General features: G+C 37.0%; 1 protein-coding gene across 2 annotated transcripts; it reads left to right on the top strand.

The window, feature by feature from the left end:
- Positions 1 to 488: 488 nt before the first annotated feature.
- Positions 489 to 19607, top strand: LOC114469182 (SEC14-like protein 2). 2 transcript variants are annotated; one of them, XM_028456415.1, is made up of 12 exons: positions 493 to 788; positions 3073 to 3148; positions 7226 to 7269; positions 9660 to 9722; positions 9828 to 10016; positions 10107 to 10202; positions 11241 to 11301; positions 11426 to 11509; positions 11595 to 11701; positions 16835 to 16974; positions 18518 to 18687; positions 18759 to 19607. In XM_028456415.1, exons 1-12 carry the CDS (start codon positions 735 to 737, stop codon positions 18929 to 18931), a joined length of 1257 nt encoding a protein of 418 aa, XP_028312216.1. In that variant the 5' UTR covers positions 493 to 734; the 3' UTR covers positions 18932 to 19607. The 2 variants fall into 2 exon arrangements, with proteins under 2 accessions (XP_028312217.1, XP_028312216.1); XM_028456416.1 differs by lacking the exon at positions 18518 to 18687 and having other exon boundaries at positions 489 to 788; positions 18759 to 18914.
- Positions 19608 to 20315: the final 708 nt, after the last annotated feature.

The following is a 20315-nucleotide window of genomic DNA, read 5'->3' as shown; positions in this document are numbered from 1 at the left end:
TCAGGAACTAGGGACTAGGGTTTAGGGAACAGGTATTAGGGTTTAGGGTTCAGTGACTTGGGGTTCGTGACGAGGGTTTAGGAATAAACTCCAAAATATGAAACTTAATCTGAATACCATTTTATCTAAAAATTTAAGTATTTTGTTGTAAATTTGTATTTTTCAAATAAAAAAAAAAAACAGCCAAAAGTAAGAAAAAAAAAAACCCACAACCACAAGGAAATTAAAGATAAGATGGATTGCTCAAAGAACAATAAATAAATAAATAAATAAATAAATAAATAAATAAATAAATAAACTGCCTAATTCAATCACCCTCTCATTTATTCTTTTCTAATCCTTCATTAATTAATAATTAATTAATCCGTTCACTAATGCGCTGTATGGTTATAATTTATATGTTTAAATAACACCGCTGCTCACTCTGAGCACAGTAGCCATTGGTCGGTCACCAGAGGCTCGTGCTGACGGTAGAAATGAGTAGACAGTGACTCGGCCATAACGCAGCAAAGCGGTCTGGACTCCTCCCCCTCCCTCCTCCCATAGTCCTCCTCTTTATATTTATTATTATTGACCATCTCTGTCTGAGGACGCGGTGGGACGGACTGGTTTACATCTCTGCCGTTGAACGCTGGCCATGGTGGGATGCTGAGGCAGTGAAGGGAGCAGCGTTCGGTCCGTGTGTGTCGGTGTGTCGCAGAGGACGGGACGTTGTCCTCCTCATACCCGCAGACATGAGCGGCCGTGTGGGAGACCTGAGCCCCAAACAGGCGGAGGCTCTGGAGCAGGTGAGCCGTAGTCTGACGGACATTCATTATTATCTGTGTGAAACAGCCTCTGCACTGTGGAGATAACAGGAAACATGATGGAGGATGTAGCAGACTAATTACAAACTTATGGTCTCAAAGTTGTTCGTTCCCAACCCTTGCCGTACTATTTACCATAGTGTTAAAATATAGTGGTTAAAGTTTATAATTAGACAACTTGGAGTACAAAGGTTGGAAATGTTGCCTCTTATCTTAAAAACGTGTTTGTCTGTCCCCCTGGATAAGCTCCCTGATCAGGATAAGCTGGTGTTTCAGATAAATGGATGGATGAGACATAACCATTAACACTCTTAAATTCATCTTTGTAGTAGTGCAAACTTGTGTGCAGTTGATACACATGGAAAAATGTAAACCAAGTTGAAAACAAAAAAAAAAAAACTACCGGGTGAATGAACTAAATCTGTTAAATGAAATTCACAATATACACTAGAGATGCAACGGTACAGTTTTCCCACGGTTCGGTATGCATCACGGTTTTTGGGCCACGGTAACGGTACGGATACGGCAATCGTAATATTGAGGGAAAAAAATCGCAATTAGATTTATTTTCCAAAATTGTATCCTAATATATACATAGACACACACAACACATACATTCATACATGCATATACGCAGACACATATAAACAAAACATACACACATATACATAAACATACATATATACATGCACACTAGTGATGCGGGGTATCAATTAATCTGTGTCCAGGTTGGAGTAATTTTTTTTAACTGAAAGTATAGGTATCAGCTGTTTCACGACTGTTCGTGAATGCATTGCAACTGTGAGCCAGCGCTGATTGGCTGTGCAGCGTGCGCTCACAGCTCACATCATGCGGCATTAACTTTTTTCTTGACACAAACTGAACTGAATTAACCCTCTGAAAGCGTGACACCATTGTGTTGGGTTGGGGCGGGTTCTGAAAATAGAGGCAGCAGCTCAGGGCGGGTGGTGTGGGTTGGAAAAATCCTGGGCGGCACATCACTAATGGACGCTCAGCATCCACGCCACCAGCCTGTACATGCAGCTCTATAGACTGGCTTCAGTCTGACACACATGCAGCAGGATCCACGCCAGCTCCTGGGCTGGCTACGTACTGTTGTCGGCACCTCTGCAGTTAAAAGGCGGAGCAATGCAGGTGGAACTTGGGCGGTTGGTGAGGAGTCATACGAACGCGCAGCAGAATGTAGGTCAACAGGTTCTGACAGTGGAGGAAGTTTTTTAATAAAGTTGACTCAATCTTTGTTGCCAGATATACGGCTAATGTTTCCCTTCCCTAGATTGTTTAAAATCAGGAAAATAATCAATATACCTGTAGTCATATAGACTGTTTAATAAACAGATACTAAAGGCAAGGCAAATTGATCTCTATAGCGCATTTCATACACAAGGTAATTCAATGTGCTTTTCATGATTAAAAAGTGCGACAGAAAACTTCAGTTTAGAAATCAAGAAGAAGATTGAAATCAGCAGTAAAAACATTAAATCAACAATAATGATATTAATAATCACAAAAATAAAACAGTGTCTTTAACTTGGATTTAAAAATGTTCACATTGGATGCTGACTTCCGCTTTGCAGCATAACAACTAAAAGTAACGTCACTATGTTTGCTGTGAACTCTGGGCTCCACTATCTGACCTGTGTCCATAAATCTGAGATAGATAGTCTATAGATCTAAATGACACTATCAGCTGTTTAAAACACCATGAAGAAGTGTCAGTACCGCAAAGCGCGCTCCCGATACCAGATTCATTAAACAAATCATAACAATTGCAAACTTGTTCCTTTTTTTTTTTAAAGTAAATCCCAGGGCATATACAGTACTGAGTCAGGGTTGTCTGGTGCAAAGAACAGAGGGTGACATTTTAAGTCGGTGATTTGAAGGCCCTTATGAGCACTGCATTCAAAACAAACATTACTGTGTGTTAAAAATGATGACATAGACTAATTAACACTTTCTCTACACCAGAAATACAGTTTGCCCCTGCTTTTTACTGCAGTTTGGGGAGTCATTTATCAACAGGGGCCAATATTTAATCAAATCTTACAGTTTCTACAACCATAACGTTGGTCTATTTAGCTACATTTCCTTTCTTTAGAAGGTGTGCCTGCTTTTTTTTTTCACCATGTGCACTACTTGCTATCATATCTACACCAATCGTATCTGTGTGTGTTTTGTACCCTTTGATAAAACTGTATTAAACTTGAAGTCACACATCTCTCTTTATCTCTCTTTGATTGTATAGTTTCGAGCGAGGATACAGGATGTCTTTTCTCAACTTCCTGCACAGAACGACCACTTCCTGTTACGATGGCTCAGAGGTGAGTGAGAGTGAGTGAGTCCACCTGACTGTGATACCTGCAGGCTTCCCCTGAGGGAAAACTAAACATCAGCCTATTCACTCATTCGTCCCCTATGGTTATGTCACTGTAAGTGTTGGTCGGGATGATAAAAGTCTGATGGTGTTTTTGCTCCCGAGTAAGAAGCAGAAGCTTCAGTGGTTCATTATCACATGAGATGATGTGGAGCAACAGTGTGTTTGAGTAACAGACGCTCGTCCCAGTTGTTCTGCTTTAATGTGACAAAACACCCACAATATGACCGTGTCAGTAGCTGATTCCAAACAAATTAAAGGGCTTTCTTGTAAATTCAGCGATTCCAACTACCAGATATTTTCTTTGGGAGGTTAATGTCGTCGTCTTATGATTATGAACCAAAAAAAAGTAGAAGAAGAAGAAGCACTGCAGTGACTATAACCAGGGCTAGTTCTGATTAGCCTTGGAGGTCCAGGCCTCTTTGAGTCAGACTAATCCACAGATAATCGTATTAAACATGCACCACAATGGAAACAGCTTGTGTGCTTCCTCGTTTCTGTTTCCAGCCTCAGTTCAATTTTTCCTTAGAGTGTGACGTTGTTCTGTAACAAGTTTTTTAGGTCTCAGCGAGGGAGCATTGGACTAATCACTGTAACTGTTGCAAAACACGGATTTGCCTATTACATGGTTGAACATCACAGTGCCAAATCGAGACAATGAAGGACTGTTTGTAAAAAAAATTGTGAAAAATAAAACTAAAACATCTTGAAAGTTATGTCACACTTGGAATTCAAATGACGTTTGAACCATGAGAAGTGAGAAGAGGGTGAATCAATAACAATAATGAATTCGGAAAAAAAAAAAGAATAACCTCCCTGTGTCAAAATGTGACAAGGTATTCTAATCCTGGGGCTCTCATTTCATGGGTAAGGGCCCATTAGTGTGTTACAAACTCATTTCACTGGGTCTTTAAAAAAAATATATATCATGGTTTATTTTGTAGCTGTGCTCATTATGTTTAAAGTCCTAAAGATGGGTGGTGACTAACTGTCACCCTGCCTTTTTTAGTGTTTCGTAAAAGTTTGACAAGATATCGCAATTATTAAAACTTCACATGTAGATGCATTGTTAAGGGTATGAGTTGTTTTTGTTTTTTATATATCTATTGACTTAAAGGAGCTTAGGGCAGGATTTGAGAAAAAATAAACATTCATTTTAAGTTTTTTATTTTAATGGTAATGGGTGATGAAGGGCTCTAAACCTAAACCGCTCTAAAGACAATGAGCCCACACACATTTCTACCTATTGCCTTGAAAAGATTGTGTGATACATTTTGTACTGCTGATCTGGGCGTGAATTTCCCACGCAGTTCTGCGGACGTGAAGTCAAATGACGCTGATGGTGATGTTAAATGACGCTGCGTTCAAACAACACTATGTGGCTAAACTCGAACACAAGTTCTAAATATCTGTCCAAACCCGACCCGTCCGGTGCCGTCGGGTCCCGTCAGGGTCCGGTCGGGCATCCATCCTCTATTCACAGTGTCATCTGTGATCCAGTGATAAACTAACAGTTGATATGCGTTCTCGCCGTGGCTTGGCTGATGGCTGCAGTTACACTAACCACCGTGGTGTCACTATGGAGTCTGATTTCTAGGTCCTGCCCTTTGCTCCTTTAAATAATGAGGTAGAGTTAGTACTGTATGTCAGTATGTCCAGAGTTAAAGTCAAATAAAAGCATGGTTATTTTTTTCAACCGCAATTTCTTTTTTTGTCCTTTTCCTTTTCCAAAGAAAATATTGCATCATATTGTTATCACAAGCCCATTATCGTCCACCGTATCATATTATGAACTCAGTGTATTGTTTCACCCTCCATGTTTACTGAACAATTACATTTATTTTGGATGCTTCCACTTTTTTTTTTCTTGTTTGTTGATTTAGTATAAAGTATTACATTTCTTTCCAGAATTTATGCCCTTTTATTTGTTTATTGTGTTTTGATCTTCTGGTTGTATTGAGGTTCAAACTTGACCGTCTTCTCTCTTTTGCCTCTTATGAAATTGTAAAAATATTTCCTAGATCACATCATGATATGATAATGGTGGATCTCCAAGGCCAGTTCAAAACCTCCCATTCAAAGCATCTTATTTTATGTGAATGATTGAATGAATATTTTTTGTTCAGCTCATCAGTTTTTCACAGACCTAGACCACAATCACTGTATACTGATCGGATGATGATAAGCAGGTCTGCTTATCATCATTTTTCACCATTTGTTAAAGACCATGAACAAACTGGGCAGATGCTACAATAACTGGGTGTGGGAAACTTTTTACAAAGTCTCTCGTGGCTTTAGGTTTGAAAGTTAAATCTGTCACTTGATCATTCACTTTATTGTGTTAAAACCAGTTCTACAGAGCTGTCATGGTGGGCTTTGTATTATTGTGTTACGATGAGGAGAAAAGGCTTCACATAAGTGTTATCTCTCGCACAAATCAGATTCTTAATTACTTTGGGATCAGTGTTACTTTTCTTGACTAAAAGTTTTCCTCATAGTTTTCATTCACTACATTTTATAAAGTGACAATAACTAGACTACGACTACGACATAAAGACATTGTTAACTAATAAAAATGAAACTATAATTTTGCCACATGGCATGAAATCCAATCAGAACTCATGTGATCATGTGGTCTTACTATTGATCACATCAAATCTGCCTGTGCATATTTACAAACATCGATAGCTTCCCATATCAGGTTGATAAATGGTAATTAACTCTTTTTTAAATGCATAAATGCTAATGCTTGTATATTTTAGTTGACTATATCTGTAACTGATTTAGTCAAATATGATTTTAATGTTGTTTAGTTGACTAAAACTAGACTATAACTGAAATAGTCCTGATGACTAAATCTGCACTTGTACAAGTTGAAATCGAGTTTTCTACATCAAACTCACAAAACGTATCTAATAGTTTTATAAAAGTCCTTGTTGCAGTTTCTTTCTGTTTAATGTGGATCTTATCCAGATACAAAACATCCTCATACCTAGCCAAAGTAAAATAGTGATATTTGATAATGTAAATATTACGTATGTTAGTGATAATTTAGTTACAGTTTGGTGTTTCTTTAGTTTAGCTTGAGTTTAAATTGTGCTTTGAGCAAAAATCCATTTAAGGAGCTACATTGTGTACCATACAACTCATGATGTTTCTATTAGAGGAGTCCAGATATAACTTCCTCACTTTAAATCTGATACCAATGTTGCTGTTTTGACTATTGGCCAATATGATGTCAGTCTGATGTGATAGCAGCAGGAATCATACATACTGTACTTGTAATACATATTTACTAAATATTAGAAAGGTCTTGATCAAAGCATGTTACTCGAACAAAAAACAATACTATTAAGCAATGGGTTACATACATTTGAACCTTAAAATATTTTACAATGGAAATAAAATAATAATAATTTGAAAATGTTTTTTTTAAAGACCAAGAAAAAATCCCTCAATAGATCTAATGAAAAACATTATATATTAACTCAGAGAATTTAGATGCAGGCAATTTAATCCAATACTTGTTTATTACTGATACGGGACAGATATCCTTTATCGGGACACTTTGAGTTTATGTGGATATAAAATTAAGACCTAATGCACATACTGTATACCTGTCAGGATAATGAAGTGGATAAAACATGCAAACTCTACAATAGTAGATGTAATAATAATAATAATAATACATTTTATGCTTGATGTGTCTGGATTTGAACTCATGATCTTTCAGCAGTGAGAAAGTGCTGTTAATCTCTGCACAAACTGTTGTTTAAACTGCCCGTCAAGCAAATTTTTACTCATTGCTGAAATTACATAATCAGAGTGACTAAGAAAAAGTGTAAAAACTATTTAAAACCCAAATCTTTTTTAAACCACCATCATTGTTCACACTTACACTTTTTTAGGTTGATTATCTGCTTTAGTAAGACACGTTTCACATTAAGATAATAATAATAATAATAATAATAAACTTGCTTATCTGAGCCTTTACCAACTTGCTGATTTTCTTCTTTTTTCATAGCCAGAAACTTTAACATTCAGAAGTCGGAGGCCATGCTGAGAAAGGTAAAATACTTTCTGCTTCATTATTACTTTTTTTAGTGCTTTCAAACTCCTGTCAATGTGTTTTACAGACCAATCCATGTACTCAGCTGAAAGCCAAAGTACAGCAGTGATTACTTCTCAATCGTAGTCTAACTAACACACTTAGTCCAGCACACACTGTGCAGTCCACCAGTGCAGGGTGTGGCACCAGATTAGAGAGGAGCAATGTGCTTATGGTTTACAGCGGGCAAACTGAGTCATCACTTCAGTTTGTGGAGATAAGACGCTAATTACTGGGATTAAAATGGGAACTGAAAGTAGGAGAGAAAAAAAACAATAAAACCTCAAGCCAAACTCTTATATACTCAATATCAAATCATTAGCAGCCATTTGATCTCTTTTGGATCCAACCAAGAAATATTATAATTACTTTTACATAATTTGCTACCACCAATATTTATAGATTGTAGAATTTTTAATGCAAATTCTATTTTGAAACAACAGAAACCCTTTAGCTCAGAGAGAGCTAGTACCATGTTAATGTTTAGATTTGTACTGAAATATTCCAAAAACATTGTGTTTATGTGAAATACTTTGAAATACTTTAAAGAAAGAAGGCACAGAAACTGGCTTCTGGATTCATCAACAACATTTGTTGCAGTTTTGAAAGTCATCCAGAATCAGCGTATTGTTTCGGATCTCCTTTCAAAAATGGAATCCTCCACGGCGTAAGTTGTCTTTGGTTTGAATATTGTCAAAATCCGTTAATTGCTTTTGACGTAATCCAAATCCAAATACATAAACGTCGGTGAAAATATTACCTCCTTGGTAATGAAGTAATAAACTGACAGCGTGAGTAGTCACCGATTATAAATAAAGAATGAGCATAAAGTAAGTGTCTGAATATCATATTGCTCTTTTCCTCACTGAGATTTAAATATCTATTTTAAAAAGAAAAACAGAGGTAGTGTTAATGAATAAAATGTGATGCCAAGTTTTGAGAACAGATGGTGGAAAATTTGGAAATCCACAAATGTTAAATCAGTAGAAACACAAAGATATATTAAATAGGATTTAAAAAAAAAAATTCAAACTAACTTCTAATTAAAGTAGAATAAAGTTTAAAAGCTGTTAGATTTGAACCCACTGAGTTCAGGAGTCTTAGAGCCTCATGGTGTGGACTGTGTAACTGGGTTGGGTTCTGACACCTGATGCTCTGACCCTGTATCTGCTGGTGTAAATATCCTCTGGGTTAGGGAGGCTGCTCAGATTCCCACACTGGAAAAGTCCTTTGTTTAGTCAACAGCGATCTTTTAACTTACCGACTTTTACCCACTGCATCTACAATAATGTTGCTGCAATCATTTAAATTTGATCATTTATAAAGATCAGAAAATTTGCTGCCTAAATGTCAAAAACTCACCACGTTACTAACTTTTTCACACTTCCCCTTGATTTCATAATTTCAGAGGTCTGGTCATGTTTTTGTTGTACTGTGCACATACACCACACTAGTTTCCCCTCTGGGCCTTTCAAAACAAGAGCCCATGATGTGGGTTCTGTGCAGGGGGACTGGCCATCTGGCATATCGGGCATCGTCCCGGTGGGCCGGTCTGGTCCGCTAGCGAGTAGAGGCAGACATGGTAACAGGTGGCCAAAAATGAATGGTCCAAATGAAGCAAAAACGTGGCAAGAAAAGAGTTTAAAGTGACAAAAATAGGCCAAACGCAGTCAAGAGTGATCAAAAAATGGGCAAATAAAGAGGAACCAGGTGATATGTAATGGCAAAGGATAGCTTCAATGAGCAAAATGTGGCAAACAATTGTGAAAAAGGGCCAAAATGTGGAACAAAGAGACAAAATGTAGGAAAAAAAGGAAACAAGTGTATTTATTGGGCAAAAGTTAGCTTATTTGGAAGAAAAGTGGCCAAAAAAATCAAGAAAGGACAAAAATTGGATATAAGTGCCAAAATGAACTTGCAAAAATGGACAAAAAATCTAAAAAATGGGGTATTTATTGGCAAATGGTAGCTAAAGTCTGAAAAAAGTGTCAGAACTTTTTGAGAAGCAAAAATAGGACAAAGAAAGTTGCAAAATGGCCAAAGGAGATAGGTAAAAAGGGGTTAAAAAGTTCCCCCCTTTTAAGGTTTTCTGGGGGAATAGTAATTAAAATGAAAACATAAAAAGCCCCATGTTGAGCATCACTGACTTAAAAACAGCTTCTACATGGTGTCTGCTGATAATGTAGTGGGCTGGTCTGGACAGAAAAGGCCAGAGCTGATTTTTTTGTCCCAGTATACCCCTGGTTATGTGTCCTATGGGTCTTCCTTTAAAATTGTGTTTCTTTAAAACTGAAATAATTGATATAAAAATACAACCTGTCGCTTTAACTCTGAGCACTTTTTCCTTCAGCATTTAGAGTACAGAAAACACATGAAGATAGACACGATTATCACAGACTGGCGTCCACCAGAGGTAACACCTGTTAATCTGTTAACATCAGTTGTTACTCATTACAGTTTAGTCAAATTTTATGTCCAAGTGATTTATTGCATCATACAACCTGCCCGTTGTGTCCAGGTGATAGAGAAGTACCTGTCAGGGGGAATGTGTGGTTATGACAGAGAGGGCAGTCCTATTTGGTATGACGTTATAGGACCAGTGGATCCCAAAGGCCTCTTTCTGTCCGCCTCAAGGCAAGACTTTATCAAGTCCAAGATCAGAGAGTGTGAGATGCTGCAAAAAGAGTGTAGCCTGCAGTCTGAGAAGGTAAGGCAGCTACTGCAATCACCCAAATATCCAAAAGTATACACTCATTAAATTTGTCAGTAATCATTTATGAAATTCTCTTTTTTCCAGCTGGGGAAGAACGTCGAGTCAATCACGATGATCTATGATGTGGAAGGTCTGGCTCTGAAACACTTATGGAAGCCTGCTATTGAAACATATGGAGAGGTACAGAAATTCACATACACTTTATTACAGGGGTGTTCAAACTACAGCCTGGGGGGACAAATGTGGCCCCAAGCACAAAATGAGCATTGGTGCTGCATTTCTTGGTTCTAACACTAGGTGGCGCTATCATGATCATGGCAGGTCATCAAACAAACACAACTAATAAAAGAATAACCATTAAACCTGTGATGTCCTGATTGGATCAGGCACGATGGCTGTGTTTGAGATGTCATACTAACGTACTACTCAAACTAAGTCTGACGTCAAAAACTTTCTTGCTTAAAATGCTTTCAGAACTTTCAGAGGTGGAGAATCAACTGAGATATTTAGCCTCAGTGTGATTCAGGTTTTTGTCGTTGGAGGTTTGAAATCCATCTTGGGAAGTATTTTTCAGTGGGAATGGTCATCATTGGTCATCATCATAATCATACTTAGTAGACAGTGTATACTCATTGAGTTTGTAGTGTATGGTATGGAGTGTACCATTTTGAACGATGTATTCACATAGTGAAACTTACGTAGTGAAAGAGTTTGGTTAGATATTCAACACTTTTTAGACAAACAAAGCAACTTAAAAGAGTTGTTCTTGCACACAGTGTCCCTATTGTTAGAAAGTTTAACAGACACTCAGTGGAGTCAATGGGAGAAGGCTCACCATCGTGCACATTATTAGGCACATCATGTTAAGCACGGGGGCGCACTAACGGTGCACACCCAGTCTTCTGTTACAGAGCACATGTTGGTCAAAGTCTTGAGCGTTTTTTTTTCACTGGTGCACTTTTACACAATTTTAGACGAGCAGCATGAAAATGACAGAGATGGAGAGTGAACTAAAAACCTCAAAACAAGGTCAAGACCAATATCTGATTAAAGCAAAATACTCCCAAAAACTGACTCTTTGACCTGATCAGAGACTGATCAATTCATGTATTTGTCTTTCTGTTTTTTGGCCTCTTCGAATAAAGTTTGGATGCCCCTGGTTTATTATATACCAGTATATTAACATGTGATGACATTATTTAATATATTCCATCATAGATCCTTCAGATGTTTGAAGAAAACTACCCAGAAGGCTTAAAGCGACTCTTTGTTATTAAAGGTAAGGTCATCACAAGCTATGTAAGGGGACAGAATATTAAGCCATTATTATTTACTGGTAGTTATCTTCATTCGATTTTTTTCATGTTAAATTGAAAATATTTGCTTTTATTTTTCTATTCCAGCCCCTAAACTCTTCCCTGTGGCCTACAACCTAATCAAACACCTTTTAAGTGAAGCCACGCGGCAAAAGATCAACATCCTGGGGGGTGAGAAAGGACTTATGGCATCCATTACTTTGTTTATTTAAATAATCAATCAATTTTTTTTCAAGTTTGGTTTGTGTTTCAACAGCGAACTGGCAGGAGGTTTTACTGAAGTACATCGATGAGGAAGAGCTGCCAGCTATGTACGGTGGGAAACTGACGGATCCCGATGGAGATCCACGCTGTCGAAACAAGGTGAGCCTCCACCTGTGTTTCATATCCAGATTTACTTTAGAGCAAAACTTGGCTGTTGAGTTGGAGGAAGTAGTTCAAACCAAAACTTTTGATTCATGCACTCAAGCACAAAAAAGTATCTGTAATAAGAATACTGTATAAGGAAAAGTGATTTCACTTGTATTGCATCCGATAATAACAGTAAGCCAAGTAGTTCCCATTTTTGAAGAAGAAGAATGCAAATCTAGTCAGATCCAGTCTTGCCACTTGGCATAGACACCCACACATCTACAAATATGACAGCTGATCTGCTGTTCCGTGATTAGTATTTTGAGTATTTTAAATCTGATTTGACCTGGAAAATGAAACAGTGCGCGTCAAAATCAAAATTCAGGCAGGTTTCCTTTTCATGTTTTTGTAAAGGTGCTTCAGGTTTTGTTATGTGCCATGGAGAGTGTTTTAGCCAATCACATCGTAACAAATGATGATGTCGTCATCGGCATGCAGCGCAGAGATGCTACTACAACAACAAGGCTCCTCTGGGGAAAACTTTCTTTTGGGATAGTAATGTGGCGGTCATTATGTCGTTGAGTGACTTTTGCCGTTTTTGCAACACGAGTATGTGAGTTAAGGGCACGTTAACCATCATCCTGCGTCGACATCTTTCTATTTTGATTTGGAGCTATGCTAATAGCAGTAGCCCAGCTAGTTTTTCTCCCCACAACTGCGCATACGCTAGTTTTGCTTCGGTGCTTCCGCCTTTGTCACACCTGGTTATCCTACCCTAAACCACAACACTGCCTCATGACTGGTTCTAACTGTTTAAGTTTGGATTCGAAAGGCAAAGGCGGGAACAGTACAAGATGGATTCTGTTATTTCTGAACACCAGGAGAATTCATCTTGCAGGCAAGGTTAGGAGAGTGTAGGCCTACCTGAAGATTAACACTGTAATTATTCTATATTGGTCTTAGTGTAGAGACTTTTTATTCCAAAGTTTTTTCAATTTTGTTTTAGAGTTTGCCTATTTAGTTTTGTTTCCGTTTCATCGTCTTTCCCTATTTAGATTACTTTACTGGCCAAACATGCAAAATAGAGTTAACTATTGTTATTACTTTATACTTATAAGCTTCAGATGATTTACAGAAGCCAGGAGGGTTACGCGAAATCACTCAAGGACACTTATTTGCTACAACTTGATAGACCCCCAGCCACCCGTTTTACAGAAAAAGAAACATGGAAATGTGTGATATGGTCCCTAAACATGTAAATTAGGGTTTAGTCGGTGTCATACAGCTATTTCCATTTCATTTTGCTCAAAATCCCCCGCAGCCGTGATTTTTATCGCAAGATTTTGAACGAGATTATGAGCGAAATTTTACATATTTTTTTATACATGCTAGACAAGCAATGCACATTGCCTTACTGTAATTTACCAATTTTCTACTGTTCTAGTCTCACTCTGCACTGTATTTTGTGGATCATCGTAGAACTTCCTTATAATAAATGTTGATTTATAAAGTGTAAAGTTTGGGCAATCTGCCATCATTATGTGCACTTGTTAATAGTGAACCATCATTAAAAAAAAACACTTTTATTGTTTTGCAAATGTTTTTAAAGATGCCAAGGTATCACTGCACTATTTTTACCAGTTTGTACATTCACTAGCATAATATTAACCCAAACTATTGTTTATATTAATTTGTTTGGATCTAATACACTTTGAAACTAAATCACACGTATCAGCTTGATTTTTGTTTGAATGTAGCCTTCCAACAGCAGCCAATCAACCCTGCAGTAGAGATATTATGATCCTACATCAGTGCTTAAGTAGTGATCAGTGTTTTTTATTTTATTATTATTTCAGCCTCTTCCCTGATGTTTATGCTTCTGTAGGCTTTAGCTACTGCTTTGATCAGACTGGCTGACAGGCAGTTGTCCAAAACTTGTAATATACGAGTATAAAAAGTTGTAATTCTAAGTTTGATTAGCAGAGAATGGTGAAAAAAGATGATTATTATGATATTATCTGTACATTGTCAGTATAAAAGTTTACCAATTTGATACACAGCAGGTGTGTTTTTTTCCTCATAATGAAGCTTTTCTAAAATCTAAATGCACAATTGAATCAGCCAGTGTGATCACTGCAGGTAGTGAACAATGAAATGATTGTAATGGACAGACTAAGAGGAGGGATCAATCCAACTATGCTGACAACAGCTGCTAAACGTGATGTAAATATAATGGAACTAAGCAATTTGTAGCCTCTGGTGATATTTGTGCTGCATTTTCACAATATGGTTGCCAGGGTTTTCCCATTAATTCATACTCTTGAATTCTTGAAAATCTGGCTTTTTTCATCCACACAGAAAAACATTTGTGTCAGAACATTTAATTTTTTTTAATTCCCAATCACCATATTTCTTAGTTTGAAAAATCATTTTGGCCATTTCCACATACATGTATGTGGTGCTATAATATTGGTAATTTACCCTAATTAAATAAAAATAACAATTATAATGTAGAGGCAATACTTATTTTTATTAATTCATGTACAGGTAGTGAATAAAGTAGATAGGTTTAAATAAACCTAGGTTTAAATAAACCTAGTGAATCCAGTGCTCACTGGTGACTTGGTAGCACTTTTTTACTTTGTGCAAGGCTTCATCCACCATTGTTGTCAGTGCAGGTTAGTAAGCGACGTGTGGGCTTTATTGTTGTCAGATACAGATGATGATTTCCTGACCAACACTGTTAAACTAAACAGCCTCTTTAGCTTTTTAGGTGCAAACCTGCTCAAATTCTGGCAATGGCATTGTGAAAACTTAGTCTTAGTTTATGAATGCCCACATGGGTATGCAGCCCATCTCAGTATCTCAGTAGACAGGAGGCTTAAGATATTTGTTTGTAAAATAAACACTTATGTGTAAGTTTTAATACAAAAAATGACTTTGCTTTCAAGCTTGTTTATGGATAACAATAAAGCTCTAGAAATGTCCACTTTTCAACCTATAAATGAGTAAATACCCTATTCATCTGTATATTTTTATAGCCTGTGTTTTGTTGAAAACTTGACATTATTTTTTATTGATAAAATGTTTTCTATAAATCCTTCCTGCTGATCGTTAGCAGCCATGTGTTTTAAGGAAACAGCAGCTTCAGGCTTCAGTAGTTAAGCGCCAGTAGAGCATTTAAACGCCACATCAGTAATTTAACAAGTGTCTGTCACTATTTTTGTAGATAAAAAATTGGGCCGAGAACAAGTGAGGAAGAGGAGAAGATAATTCTGTGTTTTCATTGAGATGCTCGCCATGAAAGTGTTTTCCTTTGTAATGGAGATTTTATTCTCTTTATTAGCTGTTTGTACCTGACTGTGTTGTAACTCTTTGTAATAGATGAAATCTGCATTGTTCAGGCCTTTGGTTACATTGTGAAGCTGAAAATGTGTCGTTAAAATCCTTGAGGGTTTAGAAATTAAAAATGACAAACACTTTAAGGTATTTTAAAATACATCTTAACGTTAAATGGGATTTAAAACAAGGGTTCTTCACCACGTGCAGTGATCAGATCCTGGGACTTTAAAGAGTATGTTGTTTTCATCCTGACTTTCATTATGAAAATTCTCCTATTTTGCATTGCAGTCGAGTCCCTCACACCTGTGGTGAAAAATCGGTCGGTTTGTGTGTTAATGTCAACTGCCTCAGCCTTTTTAGAATGGAGACTGATGTGAAGCTTGATTATCAGACCAGACAGAAATCACAGAACAGAAAGGAATCCTTTACGTCGAGAATAATTTACTGATTTCCTTTAAGAAGAAAGAAAAGAGAGCATTTTGGTAAAAGTTTCTGCAAAACCTTTCCTGAAAATATGCAAGACTACCAAACAAATTATTTCATTAAGGCAGACATGGGCAACAAGCCCTAATTTTGTGCGTCCCCCTATAATTATAAAAAATATTGTAATAAAAGAAAATGCACAAAACAGCAGCAAAAATACTCAAAACAACAGCAAAAATACACAAAATGACAAAAAAGAACCCCATACAATATTACAGAAAAACACAAAACTACTGCAATCAAATATACATAATGACACCATGAATGCACAAAACTACCCCAAAAACACACAAAATGACTACAAAAGTGCAAAAATAATAAAAAAAATCATAAAGTACAAAATGACTCATAACACACAAAACAACAGAAATCAACAATATAACTACAAAAACACAAAACAACAACAATTTACAAAATGACTCCAAAAACACCCAAAGCATACTATACACTATGGTATATACTGTAAAACAAGAAAATCAGGCAAAACCTTTTGTTCTTCCCTGTATTAATGCTCATATTAGTCATTATTTCAAATGCTTACTTGAATATTGATAATGGGATCTGATCTGTTACAATCACATTTTTGTGGTCCCCTCTGTGATTAAAGTTGCCCATCTCTGCTCTAAAAGATCTTGGTGATCTGTGTCATCTAATAAACCTAAGGCACATTTCCATAGGAACAATTCTACCCTAAAAACTAAGAACTTTCCCAATAGAACTACATGTGTTTTAACTGCCTGAACTACAGGTGTGATCTTTATCCTGGGTTGATTCATTAGAACCAATGATCATCCCTGATTCCTGATTGCTCTGTAATACAGTATAACAAACATTATCAAAAACTAATTCTCGAGGGGAAAAAAGTCATCGACTGAAAAAGTTTCTAACAAACCTATTTTCTTAAATTTGGTAGAAACTGCACTTGTGTGGCATTGTTGACTTTTTATTAGTTTTGGTTTCTTTCAGCTTTGGGTTTTATTTACATTATTATGATTTAGGAAGACATTTTTTGCACGTAATACTGTATTGATCAGTAGTGTGGTCTGTTTACTTTGTTATGTTTGTGTTTAGTCTGGTTTACAATGACTTTAAGTAGACCTTAAGAATTCTCACAGAGTAGAAACAATAAAATGCAGATGAAATGTCTTTTCTGTCTGTCTCCATTTTCTTTAAAAGTCTGTTTGCTGTTAAGGTGTTAGATTGTCTGAATCAAACTGTAAGTAAAGATTTCATTCTTTGGCCATCATTTCTTCCAACCACTCTCACTTTTTCTATACAGAGTCTTTAGTGTTTGTTTCAGTTTGTTTTTTTCTGTTTCAGATCCACCATGTGGGACCAGTGCCTCCTTCCTACTACGTACGGGACCATGTGAAGGTGGACTATGAGCAGTGTACAACCGTCAGCCGAGGTTCTTCCAAACAGCTGGACTTTGAGATCTTGTTTCCAGGCTGCGTCCTCAGGTAAAGTTAATGACAATCGCACGAGAACACAACACGCTTCAACCAGATTTGGTACAGGTTTAGGCCATTTCCAGTTAGTATGGGAGTACTGGTATTTGATCCTACCTTCAAAGTCATTTGTTTTGTTGTGTAACCTTTTCCTTATCATTCAAAAGATTAATAATTTGATTAATACCAGGATACAATCTGATACCTTTGCTGTGATTTGTGTGTTCCTGAGTTTAATAAAAGTATGACCAGAGTTTCAGCAAGTAATTACCAGTAAAATTAAGTAATGAACTTTTTTTAAACTGTGCTTTCCACCCACGTCTCAGTGAATTTATTCCCAAAAATATTTATAAAAAAGAATAAATGATCAACAAAAAAAAAAAAAAAAATCAGGGTTTCGTGATATTTTAGAGGTAAGAATAATTATTTTTCAACACATTTGTATTTTTCTTATTAGTTAAAGTACAGGTGACCACTGGTTGATATGTATTTTTACAGTGCAAAATGTTTGAAATCAAAATAAAATGATTAACTGTAAAATGATTATTGTAGAACTCGCTATCCAAATCAAAGTATGAATTTAAAAAATACACATAATTACTTAATCCCCAAAGTAAATGATTAACCGTAAATGGAAGGTTGCTAATGTTAATATTTTCTTCTCTACTTTGGCTATATTCAAAATAAATTGAGCCCCTTTTATTAAAACAGGTGTGACACCCCTGATTTCCAACCAGGGATACATGATTTTGGCCAAAATTAACAAACAAAGCTGAGAAGCATGCCAGTCTTCCGTCTCCGTATTGTAGCTGGTGCATCAGTATAATGGGTATACCGGGAACGCTGGAAATTAAAAGGTTCTGTGCTGTTGGTAGTGCAAAAAAAGAAAAAAAAGCTTTTAACGCCGTTACTTTTTCCTGTAATTAATTATTAATTAATTAACGCATTAAAGTGACAGCCCTAAACAAAACCCCTGCTTCCTGCTGATTTGCCACTAGGGGGTAAATTCAACTATACCTTGATTATGGGCGTTACTCCTGATGCAGTAAGACACGCCCACTCAGGCAGCTAGTCAACGCTGGCAGTGACAGACCGCTACCTGCACAACTACTACACACAATACACAGCCCACAAGCATAAGCACACAGTCCCAAAGATGCTATATTACTCACACAGTCCCTGCTCTACACTGAATAAGCCTTTTAAATTCTAATTATATTTTGAGTGAACTCATTCTTTAGTAACTCTGTAAGTTGATCATTTAAACCGTAAGTAGAAGCGGTGCTGTCTATGATAAGTGCTGTAAACGTACGGCAGGAGAAGAAGTGATCAGCTCTCCCAGCGCTGCCGCCGGCTCCGCAGACACATACTATTCCCCGATCGTCACGTCACTGGAGCGATGAAGTGACCAAAAAGCGCAACAATGTTTAAGCAACTCATCACGTTTGGTGTGAACGCGCCATTACGCTGGCTTCCTTCATTAGTTAGTACATGTTTTCCTGACTGTGACTTTCATAATGAGCGTTAATTCAAGCTTGTGTCCTCATCCAATCAGGTGGCAGTTTGCCACTGACAGCGCAGACATTGGTTTCGGTGTGTTTCTGAAGCCTAAAATGGGAGAGAGAATGAAAGCGGCTCAGATGGAGGAAGTGGTTTACAGCCAACGATACAACGCTCACCTCGTCCCCGAGGACGGGTCACTGACCTGCGAGCGTCCCGGCGTCTGTGAGAACCCTGATCTAAAATCTGTAACACAATTAACTCTATACGTTTACACCACTTTGTGTTCTCCACAGATGTGTTGAGATTTGACAACACCTACAGCATCTTTCAGGCCAAAAGGATCAGTTTTACTGTGGAGGTTCTACTTCCTGATCACTTACAGAGCACACTGACCAATGGGAGGCCCAGCAACAAGAAGCAAGCGGAAGCAACGTCCAATCACAACGAAGATCTGCCAATGGAGTAATATTTAACCGTGACAATTGAATGCTTTTTTTGTTCAGATTTAAAATTGTGCGACCATTCTTAAAGCATTCACATGCACAACTACTGATATGAAACACTTAAATTTAAGGTGTGTTATTACACGTTCCTTAGCTCTGACCATACGTTAGTGGAAATGAAGGATATGTACAGTTGTGATGGTAACCTCACTGGACAAAGATGAAAGTTAAACGGGTTTAGTGGTCATAGTTTCTATGTATTATTATCAATATACTATAAGAAGCCATAACATTAGGACCATCTGTGTATTATTGTTGCTGTGTAATTCCCAGGGATGCATCCAATATTACAGGTGTCATAATATTTGGGCTTAATGAGAGCACATATTGAGTGCAAAAATAACAGATTGAATTAAAGCTTTTTTTTCTCAGGTTTGAAAGACAATCTGTCACTCTACTACTACGTGTCACTTTTAGACATTTATGAATTTGAAAAAACCAAGAAAGTGAAGATTTCCCTCCCCATGCTTGTTCCTGTCCTTTCTCCCCCTACATATCTAGGATAACATCCAGTCTCTATCATTAGTATTCATAGTTTATGCTTTTATAAGCAAATAATGGACAGTATATTCTGCTCAAACACGCAAGAGAAAGTGAAAATAAAGACTCAGTAATCTGAATAAAAGCACAAAACCAAAATGTTTCATAAATCTTTTATGTACAAAATAATGTTACAAGTATATTCTATTTCACATTACAGCAGCGATACATTTGATAGGTTTTCCTTTTTTTCACAGACCATACATGGAAATAAAAAAGAATAACCATTCCAGTTGTGTACAGTAAATACATGCTCGGATCAAGCTTTTCATTAGATTTTTTTTTTTTATATAATTTATTTTTTACATGTATTTATTTATTTTACAAATGTACACTTTGTGTTAAACAAGAGTGCAAGTGTCTTAATAATTTTCACTCCCGACTCACTGCTGCAACTACTGCTGACGAGTACAGCAAATCATGCTGGAAACTACAACTAGTTTAGCATAATACATGCTGTAAAAAGTGGATCATCTGTAAAGGCCACATCTGTCTGCAAACAATCCAAAAAGTACATGAAGAGAGCCAGTTTGGCTTCCTGAACACTTGGGTCCCTTGGCACGTAGTAAACAAGTGAGAGGTCAGTTTGGTAAAAAAAAAAAAAAACCTGCCCGATGTTTCCATCGTCAAGGTTTGCAGCGTCTGTCAGATATGTTTTATTAGAGAACTCAGAAGGTGTAGACGACTTCTTTTTAGCTTCTCTGAGGGGATTCAGAATCAAGCTAGCAGTTTGTCATGGTTATTTTTCACAACAGAGGGAGTTATTTACTTTCAAACCGTTATTCACATATTCACTTTTAATTAAAA

Source organism: Gouania willdenowi, chromosome 9, assembly GCF_900634775.1.
Source record: "Gouania willdenowi chromosome 9, fGouWil2.1, whole genome shotgun sequence".
Taxonomy (NCBI): Eukaryota; Metazoa; Chordata; class Actinopteri; order Blenniiformes; family Gobiesocidae; genus Gouania; species Gouania willdenowi.
The sequence above is the reverse complement of the archived record's forward strand: the minus strand, read 5'-3'. Positions and strand labels throughout refer to the sequence as shown.